The 15206-nt window shown below is 42.6% G+C and overlaps 1 protein-coding gene across 1 annotated transcript in view; it reads right to left on the bottom strand.

Annotated features, from left to right (window-relative positions):
• The window catches only part of NRXN3 (neurexin 3), a 1204733-nt gene that overhangs the window by 288629 nt on the left and 900898 nt on the right, over positions 1-15206 (bottom strand). The window contains exon 13 of the mRNA XM_060282978.1: positions 11567-11748. Within this exon, the coding sequence (XP_060138961.1) occupies positions 11567-11748 (182 nt within the window). The remainder of the gene's footprint in view (positions 1-11566; positions 11749-15206) is intronic.

Genomic DNA, 15206 nt, shown 5'->3' on the forward strand with positions numbered 1-15206 from the left:
AAAAACAGAGGGGGGGGGACTTAAGTGTTTTCGCAAAGGCAGCTCTTAAACTTTATCTCACACAAAAAGCGGTAGACCCTCCCAGCATTCACCAAACTTTCCTTTTGTCTCCCAGTCTCCTATCCTGGGAGGTCTTCCCTTCCTTGCCTCTCACTCAGGGTCCTTCCACCAACCATCTACTGTACCAACTTGTGTGTGATCCCTGGACCCCAATAATGGCCCAGAGCAGAGGACATCAAGGTTATGGGTAGAGAAGAAAGAAGATAAAGCAAGGGAACGAACAGAAGAAGAAAAAAGTGGTATTTAAATGGCATTTGTATTTTTTAAAATATATCATCAGGGTTGCTGATAATAATATTAATAATAATTTTATTATTTCTAACCCGCCCACCTGGCTGGGTTTCCCCAGCTACTCTGGGCAGCTCACAGCATATCTGAGAACATACTAAAACATCAAACATTAAAAACTTCCTGATACAGGGCTGCCTTCAGATGTCTTCCAAAAGCTGTGTAGTTCTTTATTTCCTTGACATCTGATGGGAGGCTGTTCCATAGGGAGGGTGCCAATGCCAAGACGGCCCGAGAATACCAAATTCCCTTTACTACTTTTTGTTTTACAGTAATATCTGGAAGGTAGAAGTCTAAGGCATGGAATGTGTGAGTGTATGGGGGGTGTTCATTGTATGTTTTGCAATTGAATACTATTGTTTAAAGGGGTCCCTTGAAAGACCATTAAGTTCAGCATCTAAAATGACCTAGTTGCACCATTGATTTTCCACAGAATATGCTGCTGAGGCTTCCCTAAAAGTGGTTAGGGAACAACATGTAATTGTGTATGTGTGGCCTTCCACAGCTGATCATGGAAGCCAACTGTGCCTGTAGCTTGCCAGATCAGGTTTCTATCTTTAATTCAGATTTCTATAGAGTGAAAACTATATGAGGGACTAGGGAGAAATAATAGCAGATAAAAATGATTGAGTGCAGTAGCTACAGAATAAAACTTAGAAAACAAGTCTGGAAAAAAAACTAAATTTATACAGTACAGGAAAGAGGAGAATGCTCAAAGGTGATATGATCACACACTATAAATACCTTCAAGGTAACAATATAAATGTAGGAGGCGAATTATTCACAGTCTCTGAAGGTGGTGGGATGCATCAGAATTGGATGTATCTAAGAACAAAAAAGTTTGGGCTAGGGCGGAGTGGAATGTTTTGATCAGCCAGGGCAAAAAGACTAGGTTACTCAAAGTAATAAAATAATTCTGCTTTTAAAAATAATAATTAAAACCATTGTTTTTATTTCCCATGTCTACTCAGCAGCACCACACTGATCAGCATTATGTATGTTCAAATGTCATTTCCATGCTTTTAAAGGTATCCCACATACCAGATCCCCAGCCCGCATGGCTAATGGTAAAGAATGATGGGAATTGTAGTTCAGCAGCATATGGAGGGCCATATGTTCCCCATCTCTGGTCTACACTCTGGTCCAGCAGCTATTCTCCATAGTCTTAAGCAAAGATCTGTCTCAGTCCTGCCAAGTGTAAATACCATGGACTGAATTATGTCTCTCCTACAACTTATGACAGTGTCAACTTAATCAGTGGATGAACCCATTCAGTTCCATGACCTTTGCAAACTAGAAAGCAATGCAACACCCACATTCCACTCAAGCTCCTTCAAATTTATGCCAGGACACACACTTTGTAAACCACTTAGAAGACTATTTCAAACTTTGGCATCTATTTTGGCATTCAGCATCATACAAATATATTAATTAAAACTATAAATAATAAACAAAATTTGCCAGGAAGCGATCTCCCCTTCGTACTCCATCGTACACCTACCGTGTGAGTTCAGTCTGATTTTAAAATACAGTAGACCCACAACTTACATGCATTACGTGCAAGTTACGGGCATTTAACTTGTGTGAATTCAGCTTTATGTGCTAGGTCAATTATTTTTCAAAAGATAAATAAAAAGGGGCAGACATCTAGGGGGAAAACTTTGGCAATCTCAGCTGCCATTGCACCCAATGTGTTTCAACTATATATGATGTTGGCTTTATGTGCTGTCCCCATGTAAGCTGTGGGTCTACTGCAGCTAGGATGCAATCATTGTGGGCAGGTTGGCTATGCCAGAACCCTGGTTTGTCAAAGGCACCCTCCAGATAGAAGCTCAGAATCAGAGAATTGCAGAGTTGGAAGGGACCCCAAGGGACCTTGCAATTCATTGCAGGGATAACAACTAAAGAATTCCTGACAAATGGCCATCCAACCACTTTTTAAAAGCCTCCAATAAAGGAGAGTCCACCATGTTCCATTGCAGTCTGTTCCACATTCAGACAGCTCTTACTTACAGTGGTACCTCGCAAGACGAAATTAATTCGTTCCACGAGTTGTTTCGTGTTGCGATAATTTCGTCTTGCGAAGCGTGGTTTCCTATGGGAATGCATTGAAATTTAATTAATGTGTTCCTATGGGCAAAAAAAAGCACAGAAAAAGGCGCCGACTCACCCGCCACGGCCCCTCCGGAGGTTTTTAAGGCTCTGGGGAGGGGGAAGCAGGAGGAGGGCCAGGGAGAGGCTCCCTCCCTCCTTCCCCAGCAGCTGTTCACGCCCAACCAGACAGCCGCTCACGCCCAGCCGTTCACGCCCAACCAGGCAGCCAGTGGGACTGGGCGGGACGGGGGTGGATGGAGCGCTTCGGCAGCCCACGCTCTGCTCAATGACAGCCGCTTTCCTGTTCGCACACCTCTGCGCAGCCATGCCGTCCTACTCAGTGACAGGCAGCCAGTGGTTCACGGGCACTGACGAGTAAGTGAGTAAGGGAGGGGCACGGGCAGGACGGCAATGGAAACTTCTGCCCACTCCCTCCCTCCTTCCCCAGCAGCCGTTCACACTCCGTTCACCGTTCGCACTCCCAACTAGACGGACGCTCTCCCGTTCACACACCTGCCCTGCTTCGTCTTGCGAAGCACGGCCATAGGAAACTTCATCTTACGAGTCTCAAAAAAAATCGCAAAACGCTTTCGTCTTGCGAGTTTTTCTTTGTGTGAGATGTTCGTCTAGCGAGGTATCACCGTACCTTCATTTATGCTCCTTCCTTAAGTTTCACAAGACTAGTCAAGACCCGCATGGAAAAGAAACTGGCACCCCTAACGTGTGGTGAGCGCATGTCAACAGAGCATCTCATCCATCATCATATGACTGAGGGAAAGGTGGAAGCATGTGAGATTCATTTCTTTGCCAGGCTGCCTCTATCTCTGCAGGTTTATGTTCAAGAGGCTGCTTTTCTGGGTTCAGTAATTGACAGCAATAAAAAAAAAGCTATTATCAGGCTTGTGAGGAGCAGAGGTAAATTTGGGCTTAAAGTGAGCAACTTGTGTTATCATCTGCTTCAGATGAGAAATATCTGCTGCTGTTATATCCTACCCTAGATTATGAACTACCTCATGGGAAGCCACAACTCACTCAAATAATAAGCACCAGGTATATGAAACTGGGAAAGAAAGGAGGAGATCTGCCTGGTCCTTGTATTGCAGGGAGGGACTTCAAAGCCACACACACACAATTTCACCCACTAAACAATGGCACAGAGTGGAATTGTTTTTCTTTTACCCATCTCAACTTTTAAACAGAGAGGTCAGAAAATCAGCCTGTTTTAACACAAGCTCTTCATATTAACAAGAAGCTTTCCAATTATGTTTTATCTATCGTGATGTTGACTAAAGGGGGGAGGTGCCTCTTAGTGCAAATTATACCACCCCAGGCTGTGATCCCAAAATATCTCCTTCTCCCTCGCTAAGCAAATCCTGCTTTTGTCCCTATATGTCTGAAAGATCTCCAAGGACAGCAATGTCATCCTAAAGGAGCTGATGTGAAGCCAGGCAGTGTTGTGGTTAGGTCTTGTTCCTCTCTGTGTTATTTGTCTACACACACACTCCAACAAAAACAGTTGCACCTAATCAGCTGAGAATGTGAATTGTAAATCAATTTTATTAAAGCAGCCCAAACCTTTGCAGAGCAACCTCCTCTCGGATTAAGAAAGGATTATTTCCATTTACCTTGTGTCAATTAAGAAAAGATTTCAGCTTCACAAAAATGTCAGACTTCAACTAAATAAGAGGGTTTTATGAGAAGGTTTTCACCACTTTAAATAGGTAGGTTTAATTAAGCTGTTGGCTATGTATGAAAGCAAACAAGGCTCAAATCGCTGCTGAGCTAATCTCCCTCTATGGTGGGCAAAAGGCTTTGCTTATCCTCAAAGGATTCCTCTGGCAGGATGCCCCGATCGCTTCTGTAGGGAGTTTTGCAACAATGTCTAGTCTCATTTCCCCCCTAATTGTGGACCCTTGGAATCATAGGCTAGGTAGGACTATAGCAGGATAGTAATAAAGTACAAATTTGCAGTGGTCTAAAACTCAGGAGACAGTGGGAAACAAACCTTTGGGGGGGGGAATATGCACTGGAAGTTGCAGATCAGGTTACCTGTGCAAAAACAGGTGTGATAGCATGGGCTGTAGACTGCACTGTGAAGTAAACTAAGGATTGTATCCAATGAGATGAATGTGGCACATAGTGGGTACTTGTAACATGGAATGGCAGCTTGAGTTATATGATAGCTTCAATTGCATAATCTCTATTCCAGTGAACAAACAATTCCATTCTCTGCAATTGTTTAGTGTGTGAAATCTGGTGTGTGTGTGTGGCTTTGAGGCCCCTCCCTGCAATACAAGGACCAGGCAGTGGGTGATGATGTTAGCTGGGGGTGCTCAAAATAGCAGAAATGGTATGATCATGTGTATGCACACACTCAAATGGTTAGAGTTTGGATTTGATATCCCGCTTTATCACTACCGTAAGGAATCTCAAAGCAGCTAACAATCTCCTTTCCCTTCCTCCACCACAACAAACACTCTATGAGGTGAGTGGGGCTGAGAGACTTCAGAGAAGTGTGACTAGCCCAAGGTCACCCAGCAGCTGCGTGTGGAGGAGCGGAGACGCAAACCCGGTTCCCCAGATTACAAGTCTACCGCTCTTAACCACTACACCACACTGGTTAGGGTAAGATGCTGGCACTCCATGTGTTATCAGTAATGTAATCCCCTCATTGTGCCATGATTTAACCAGATCAGTGCAAACAAACATCCATGTGATGTGCACATCAAAAATCACGGCAGTGTAAATCCATTTACATGCACACCTTCAACTATCTAATGCACTGCTCTCTGTGCGCATAAACCACGCTTTTCTCTGTTTGTCTGACAAGGCACAATACTCATATTTATCTCTCTGGTAGAGACGTTGTGGGGATTAATTAGATAATATTTTAGAATGTCATTCTTTGCATGTTATTAAAGAGCTGCAAATGTGATGGCATCTTAGTGAAGAGGGATCCCTTGAACTTGTCCTTTGCAAAGTACTTTAAGGACCCTATGGGAAGAAAGACATTGTGTAAATATATTATGATTTTAATGTGACTGAACTTCATTTACCTCCTTTTAGTAATTGATGCTATTAGTCTGCCTTTAAAAAACACATTTAATAGTTAATCAGGGCCTGGAACAATTTCAATGTAGTCTGACATTGCATCAAGCAGTGGTTAACCTTTGATGCAGTGGGCACATCAGACATCAAGCCAGGGGTAAATTAAACTAATAATTGCCCTATTTAATTTCCTCCAAAAGGCAGCTTTCGGTGTTTAAGTGGTCACTGCATTACTGCTGCACCCTGCTGCCATCCACTAGCAATGAGGCTGGGATTTTGATTTTTGGGGGTGCTGCAATGCAGGTGGGTGACTAAAACCTAAGAAGCTAGAAGCTTTGATTATACTCAAATTTAATTCTGTTTCTCTTTGTGGGCAATTATTTGCGCAAGTGCAAGAGAGGAAGCCAGGGGAAAACATACACTTATCCTGAATATTTCTGGCCGCAATCCAGATACACTCATACAGCCCAAACAAAGTCAATGCAATTGTTCAGCAGTGCTTTCAGAACTGTATTTTAGCATGCAGTTTACATACAATTACTTTACAGCAAAGGTGTAAGCTTAACACCTCCACAGCTTGCTTTGTACTGCAAGAGAACTGGCTAATGTGATAAGAGAGAATGGTCCTAATAGCTTCTGCATGGTATCAGTATGTTCAACAAATATCTGTGGTTACCACATGGGATAGAATTAATCATATGTTGCCTCATCTCTCCACCCCCACCCCCACCCCACTCCTATTTTTAGCAGTGAGAAAATGTGCTCTTACTCTCCTTTATGATCTTGTAACTTCTGGGTTGCTAGTAAGAATTTGTCATTTTCCACCATTTCCCCCAACTCCCTCCCCCCAATTTCTGAAAGGATTAGAAAGGATTCCTAGGCAATATAATCCTTGACATTATACTCCTAAACAATCTGGTACTTTCCTAAAAGAGCTGCTATGTGGAAACTCTAGCATCAGACAGAAATCAACAAGTATGGTTTGTTCAAACACAGAGATGTATTGATAAATCCCCCCCCCCTCTCTCTCTCTCTCACACACACACACACGAGTTTCCCAGGGGCATAAATGCAGCTAACCAGCAGGCCAGTAAAAGATCCTTGTTTGAATTGCCAGTGCTATTCAAGACCATTTCACAGAATTACACGGAATTACGTAGCATTATTAAGCAACCCATTCCTCCCTGCCCCATTAATAACTGCTCACATTTACCCAAGGGAGAAGAAATTCCAGCATTGCTCCCAGACCTGAACCCTCTGCCTCACAAGCTACTAGCCCAACACACCAGTTTTTCCCCTTGGTGGCAATTCAGCCTTAGAGTTTCTTCTGCTATATATCCATCAAAGTAGCATTAAGAAGTTTTCAGCATTCAGCAGTTGGAAGCACAAGGATTTAAGCATATGATGTCTGTTGAGTGGGTGGTTAATGAATCCCCGTATCAGTGCACAGAGCCTCCATGCTGGTTGAATGCAGCTGGGGATCAGAAATCCATCATCTTTAGCTACAGGGCGTCACAGAGTTATTTCTTGCACTGCTGCACTGAGCTGTACACCTGGTGTACTAGGATTCAGGATTCAGGCTTTTTTTGAGGGTCAGCAAGACAATTTGAAGTGGCATAGTGGCAAACAGCCTTAGCTACAAAGAATAACATTGGGGGCTTTGTGCACCCAACTCCCAGCCTGATCTCCATGCCAGGAGAGATATAACCTGCCAAATCTCTGGGTTGTCCAGTTGCTCCTTAGGTTGAATGAGCAGGGTCAGAAAAAAATAGGTAGCAACCCTAATGTAGGCTGAAGTATCCTCAGTAGGCCAACTCTATTCACACAGCTGACTCACAAAATCAAAAAGCTCTTAAACTCATGGAAGCAAACAACCATAAACATCAACATACTATTTTCCTGAATGTCACATTATTAAAAATAGAATATTAACATGGGCACTTTCATGCTGTTCTTATATAGCCCATTACCACTCAAGCAGAATATATTGATAATTTCTCTTGAATGTTTTATTATTATTATTATTATTCCACTGGCTGACTCTAAAAAACTTTCACTGTGTCTCATCAGTCAGTCAGAGTTTGGGTTAGTTTCAGACATGTAAACTGTTCTAGGTCAAACCAGAGGCAGTTTGGGGGCAGTGCAACCGGTTCCGCTGCACTGGGTGCCAACACTAGAGGGCCCTGCAGGTTTTCGCAACTTTAACGGAGTGAATTGAGCAGAATAGAAGGTTAGAGGTGGCAGGGGGTGCCAAATTTTGGCCTTGCACGGGGCGCCAGTGAAATTTTAAAGCCCAAGGTTTGCTACTGGTCAAATCCTTGAAGCTTAATGCTGTTGCTCTCTCCTCACTTCCTCAAATATAGGAGATTCCAGAGGCGACATGAACCAAGTTTGGTTTAAATTGGAAGAGAGACTATTAGAGGCTTGTGTCATTTTGGTAATTGCTTTATTTACAACAGGGGGCAAGTGCTCTTACCAGGCAGCAAACTCGGTAACCCATGTCTGAACCCCAGAAACTCCACTTCCTGCCTTCAACTAATTCCCTGCTCTCTCTGTCTCTTGCACCATACATTTATACCACATACTCCCCCCCCCCAAGAATCCTGGGAACTATAGTTTGTTAAGGATAATTGGAATAGTAGCTCTGTGAGGGGTAAACTAAAAAAAGGTAAAGGTAAAAGACCCCTGACAATTAAGTCCAGTCGCGAACGACTCTGGGGTTGCGGCGCTCATCTCGCTTTACTAGCCAAAGGAGCCGACGCTTGTCCACAGACAGTTTTTCTGGGTCATGTGGCCAGCATGACTAACCCACTTCTGGCAAAACCAGAGCAGCGCACGGAAATGCCGTTTTCCTTCCCGCCGGAGTGGTACCTATTTATCTACTTGCACTTTGACGTGCTTTCAAATCTGCTAGTTTGGCAGGAGCAGGGACCGAGCAACAGGAGCCCACCCCGTCACCGGGATTTGAACTGCCGACCTTCCGATCGGCAAGCTCTAGGCTCAGTGGTTTAGACCACAGGGCCACCCGCCATCCCCTGAGGTAAACTACATTTCCCATTCTTTAGGGGGAAGCTGCGTGGTTTAAATGTATGATGACACACTTCCCCTGCTGAAATTCTGTCTTATAGGCATCTCTTTGCCACCTAGGATTCCAGTTCCCCTTTCCATCTAGTCAAATAGAAGACGTCGGCTGCATTACAGGAGCAAAAAGTGGCTACTCCCACCCTCAAGCTTCACCTGCCCTCCCAAGCCATCTGTAGAATTGGAGCCAATCGACTTCTTTTATAACTCTACTGGGGATAAGATAGGGCTGCACTGATAGTTTGCAATAAATACCCAAATGAAAGACAGCAAAATAAAGCTTCACTGCACAGGCAGGTGATTTATCTCTCCCTGTAGACATCAGCAGCACAATATCCATCATAAGCCACAGCTGCCCCGCTCACTATCTGTTTACTCTCGATGAGCATTTTTACATGCTGTAAATCACAAGGTGGCAGCTATGGTGAGGTAAGTGCAGTCTACCTACCCATGTTGCGGGTATTGCCCCTATTCTTTACTATCCCAAAAGGCTGTGCCACCCAAATGCCCCATAAGCCTTCTCTGTGGCACCAAGCAGTTGACTCTCTCCCCGCCCCCATCTCTTCTTCTCTCCTTTCTCTCTCTTCTAGATTCAGCCCTGCACAACATAAATGCCTAGAAATTCATGAGCCGCGTGGTTCTGGAGGGCGCACCATTCATTTTCCCTGGGCTGCCAGCTCACTCACATCTGCACTGTAAATCAGCAGGGAAAAGGTTTCAGAGGTTATAGATTCTTGTCATACAAAACAGATGCCTGAGCACATAAATCTCCAGAGTGTCTAAAGGGCTCATAATTAAAAAATGAGTCCAAATGGATTTTCCATAAATTACATCCACAAAAGAAATTAATAAGATACCTTTTTGTATTCCCCTCAACCAGTATGCAAATAAGGAAATTATGTGGTAATAAATGTCCGGCGATTCCCCGGAGCTGTCTGCAAGATGTCAAGAGGGAGGTTATCAAGGAGGGATGCCCAACGTGAGTTGGAAAGCCAGCATCATATTTAGTTGATATCTATCTCATCACTTTATACCTGTGGACGATGGGAACATGGTGGCTGCCACATGCAGCGATGGCGTGTTAGGTGGGCAAGAGAATATTTCTGTACACTTGCTCCCCACTTTGCAGATTGGATGATGTGGCTCTGCCAGACCTGACCCAAACTGGTCCCATTGGTTAGGCAGAGACAGAGGTGCTCCCGAGGAGGGGCCACAACAATTCTAAGACAATGCCCTACTCAACCCTGCTGAATGCGCCGACCCGTTTTCAGGTTTATTATTTTTACAGCAGAAACCTATACTTCATTGTTGTGATTCGCCTGGCAGGCCCTGCCCTCCTTTTTTGGCCTCTTTGATATTTCTTGTGTTCCATCCACGTTCTCTAAATTCTTTCTTCAGCACAGTAATCTAAGCCTGGGGAAAATCTATTTTTAGGCAAAGAACTGGAAGAGAGGCAGCTAGAGAACTGTTTCTTAATTGATTTTTTATTGTCTTTAAATTGTGCTCGTACAAGCTTAGCTATATTGTAAGCTGAAGTCCTTTCACCTTGAAAAGCAGAGTATACACCTAGAATAAATTAATAAGCACTATTGGTATACTAACATGAAACATATGGGATGATACCTAACTGGCAGAGATGTGGGATGAACTTGTTATGCCGGGCTGGGGAGGGTGTTTGATCGGAGGTATCCCTCTGCTCAGTTCTGCTGGCTGAGTCAGCCTGTCACTACCCACCAAACATGCAGGCAGGACACATGTGGGGAAGAGGGAGGGCTGAGCCAGTCCAGGATCTGCTGGGCCTGATTTGGGCTCCCACTTTCTGCTGCAGCTGCTGTGAGCAACTAGGCTCTGCAAAACCTCACTGGTGGGATCCTCAGAATAAACCCACTGAAATTAAGGGGCTTAGGTTATTTGATTGCCTTCTGCCTCAAAATAAACCATGCCCTTCCAACTGTATAGTTCTATGATTCTATATGCGTAATAGGTGCATTATGCATGAATAGTAGCACAAAATCATGATAAAGGGATACACTGATAACATGCTTATCTACATGAGGTTACATGAATTAGGGTTGCAATCCTGTGACACTTATCTGGGAGTAAGGGCCAATTGATTGAGTGCATTTTACTTATGAGTTAAGACATGTATAGTACTGCTAACAAATCAACCTTAAATTTTCAACTAAGATGGCATACTGAACCCTCACTGCTCAGATATGCAGCTCCCTGGCCATGATTTATCACCCAACCAAGCTGACCCTATAGGATTCAATTGCACATAAAACCAGATTTGTTGCAACTGCTCTCATCTGATAGATTAGGACAAAGAAGAAATCGATCTCATTGGATAAACAATAAACAGTATATATTGTCTCTGTGCCGCTAGGTCCAACACACTGTACACACGTTACCAAATCAGGATTTTTTTATCAGTACAGTACCATTTTAGGCCACTTGCTGATTTCAAAGAAATATCACTGAAGTCTTAATCTAACTAACAGACCATGTAGGTTGTTTTTGCAAATCTTGTCATTCCAACTCGATATATGGACATCAGCCATTGCAAACACAGCCACCAACTCTATAGGCACCAGCTGCCAAGGCTCTAAAATGCAGAGCATTTCCATGGAGTGAGCACCGAACTGTGGAAAGGTGGTGTATACCTTTTAAAAAAAGAATAACCAAAAACAAGTAAACCAAATCAAACGCCCAACTAGTACAGCAACTTTAGGCTGATGCACACAGTTATAACACTTTATAAAGAATTACGATAACTGTGGGAAATGGCAGTATTCAATCCAATCCAATCCAATCACAAATTCTCTGCATGGCTCGGATATTGTGTATTTAGTCCTATGTGCTGTACTTCGGGCCAATTAGATTAAAGCATGTACATATCTAGAGGTTGTTTTTGTCTTTTCCTGGTTTGTAGACAAAGGAACAAAGCCAGCAGAGGAAGTGAGGAGTACAGGAGGGATAAGAGTCTTGTACTCACTATGTGAAGCTGCAGGAAGTCAGTAAGGCCAGGCGCACTGTCGATCCGAACCAAGATGCCATCTTTCACTGTTGTGCTGAACCCGACAGCAAGGCGGTCCGTCCTCGTGCTGGGCCTGTCATTTGCTGGCCAGGTGTAAAGGATGAGGCCTCCACTTTTCCCAAAGATATATGTGGCACCAGCTTCAAAACAGAACAAGAGAAATCTACGAGTTAGCTTACCCAGTTGCAGTAGCATTGCAATTGCAGCTGATAACACTGTGTCTAACTACGATATTCCATTTGTGAGAGTGATGAAGTCCAAGGCCTAGGGGGTGGGGTGGGGGCTATGTCACCCTGAATTAAAGTTGTGAACAAAATGAATTAATAACAAAGCAGACACTAAAGAGATATGCATGAACATTTCCAGACTCTACTGCATAATAGCACAAGGCAGATAATGCATCGTCTCTAAAAGCCTTTTATATATTGTGATGAACAACCCAGTTAGGCTTCTTTTGCATTGAAATTCATTTCACATCTCTAAAATGTGCATTAAAATCTTCCCACAGAGCCTGGCATATTATGGTTTGCAGCTCCTGACTGGTGAATCTGCCATATAACTTCCTTTACCTGGAGGGAAGGAAGACCAGAAAGGCTTTAATTGGAGAGGAGGATATACATTTGCCAAGTCCATCAAATCCCTGACCAGCAGCCAATCCCATCACTGAATGTAGACTTTTCTGCCTTTGCCTTAAAGAGCATTTGCTGTGCAGATTATTATGGCCTTTTAGAATAGAATAAATGCCTTCCAAGCACTGTTGAAATGAATATTCATGCTATTTCTGGTTATCCTAAGTGAACGTACATGGGATTAACAAGGGAACCACAAATAGATAAGTGGTACTTCCTTTTAGGGAAAGATAAATCACAGGTGATAGGCTTTGCTGTACCCATTTAGTTAAGCTGTGCTTCAGGTGCCCATCTCCAACTAAAGACAAGAAGCATTTGCAATAAAGACAGCTAGTAGGTTTTATCATGCACCCATGATTCCATTATCACTAACACAAGTCAGAGCAATATCAGAAGCTGTGTTGCTTCTAAAGAAAGACAAAAAAAAAACCATTTCAGTTGACAAAACATCCATGGGAATCAACCAATCAACCAGCTAGCTGCCCATGGAGATAAGGTGTGGTTGTTCAGTGCATGAACTGGAGAAATAATTTGCCTTCCAATGACTGATTTAGAAAGGTGGGGGACGACTTCCTTTTCTCAAAGCTTTGAACAGCTCAATATTTTGAATGTTTAAGCATAATTAAGTCCCAATTCATTTCAGGGCATTTCCCAAACTGTTAATTTCCACAGTATATTTGAGTTTTCACATGATGTAAAAGCCACTTCCGGAAGTATTGCGGAATACTGTATAGTGCGTGTTTGGCGCTTGTTTCCATATTCTTTGTTTTTTTCTGGAATCAAATAACACAGACATGAGAAGTAGCTTTTATGCTGTGTGAAAGCTCAAATATAATTCAGAACTTAACTGCTAGAGAAATATCATGAAAATGGAACAAACTGCCATTTGAATGCAGCCTGTGTCACTGAATACCAATTGCTGAGGAGGAGAGTAACAACAACACAGCAGGATTTGTTCCCTTTATGACCTGCTTTGGGGCATCCCAGAGGAGGAAATCACATGCTGAACTAGGTCAACTTTTGGTCTGATCCAGCAAACGGTAGTTCTTCTCACATTCTTACCTAGCCTCCCCTCACCCTCTCCAAACAGCATAACTTGTTTTCATAATTATCAGTTGCCATTTTGTACTCCAATTTCCTTCAGCTGCTTTGCCTTTTTTTGTGTCCCTAATCTATTCCCTATGATTAGCACCTTTATGCTTTGTTAAACAGTTCCCATTACTCTTCGTAACTGTTGCTATACAGGCTTCATCATGTTGCAATGTCTTCCTCTGCCTAGTCTCAAGATTGTTCCTAGATTCTACTGCGGTGGGCGTAAGACTTCTGGAATGTTTACACCGTGTCTGCTCGCTACAATAACACAAACCATCTCTTTGTATTAATTAGTGCTGTCTCTAATGATGAATTAACAGGGCTTCTTCTCAATGTGCAGGTAATTCAAACAGCCCTCCTTGAATGGAGCAGCACTCAACAATCTTCCGTCCTCAATTATTAGGAAATGTAATAATTATTATTATTACATTTTGCATTATTCCAGCTCACAACATTACACAGTGCAAATCAGTGCATGAAACAGATGGATGGCAGTATGACTCTAAAGCATCGGATGAGCTGTTCCCACTTGTGCAATACCTTGCATGTACTCTTTGCCCCAGGACATTTATCACTAGTAACATTTGTGGTAGAAGTAGACTGTGGTGGCAGATGAAACTGATGGACTATGCCAAGTTGGCGAAACTAACTGGGAAAATTTGGAACCAGCAAGACCAGACTTTCTTGAAAGATTGGAAGAAATTTATGATATATTTGGAAGACAATTGTAATCAAGTGACATCACTTGTAGGGTTGCAAGAAGTTTTCTAAGGAGAACTATATGAATTATTGCAAAAAAAAGACTAAGAAGGAGTTTATTTAGGATTTGGATTTTATAGCAATAACTATTAAAATAAAATGCAAAATCAGAAAGAAAGTTAGAAAACCATAAGTCAAGGTTGACAGAAGTCCTAGGCTGTGATAACCAAAGGTTTGTTATATTGTATAAGATGGGATGTTAGGTTTGGAAAATATGTGCAAAACCCAATAATATATATATATATATATATATATATATATATATATATATATATATATGTAGACTGTGATGCTTGATGCTTGACCTGCAACAGCTGCCTAAAACGGTAGACCGTGCCAAGTTCTTCCAACTCTTCCCTGAGCATTTAGGCAAATTGCTCATGGCATGGCATTGTCACATCATGCATTTCCCTATGTGCACATCACTGGCAGGGCAGAGAAATGAAATTATGTCTGTCTAAGCATTGTAAGGAGAGGGAGACATGAGGCTGCCATTTTCAGCCCTGTGAGTCCTAAGCAGCATGTCTAGCTCTTCCCTAAGTGTGCTTGTTAGTTGGACTGAGTCACTTAGGAATGTGGTTAATGCTATATGCAAACTGGAAGAAAGCCACTTTAAAATGAAAAATAGAATCTAGTCAACAAAGGCTTTTGTTTAATTCACAAATGGAAGAATTTAAGCATCGTTTTTTAACATTGCAGTCCTTCTACTCACTGCAGGTTCTGAAAAGACAAACTATGGAAAATACTCACACATCTTCCCAAGACATGGCTGCAAACAGTGCATATCAGAGTCCCCATGAGTGCTAATTACACCTGATTATAATGATTGGTCTGTCACGGCACTTAAGTGCCCAGCAAGATGGAATTTGACACAAAGACATGCACTATTTTGTATATCTGTGAAAGGATATTGTAGGGTGGGGCATCTAATGGACTTTCCCTGTAGGGACATTTCACAAATCAGAATCCTTGTAAACAATATATATCCACACTACATTGTAACTCATAAGCCCTATATATTTGACTACACCTTGACAAAGTACAGGAAACTTTTTGAATTATGAGTTGAGGAAAGAATAAAGTTATTAGCTGCTCCACAATGCACATAGAGTTTATCC

Source organism: Zootoca vivipara, chromosome 1 (genome assembly GCF_963506605.1).
Source record: "Zootoca vivipara chromosome 1, rZooViv1.1, whole genome shotgun sequence".
Taxonomy (NCBI): domain Eukaryota; kingdom Metazoa; phylum Chordata; class Lepidosauria; order Squamata; family Lacertidae; genus Zootoca; species Zootoca vivipara.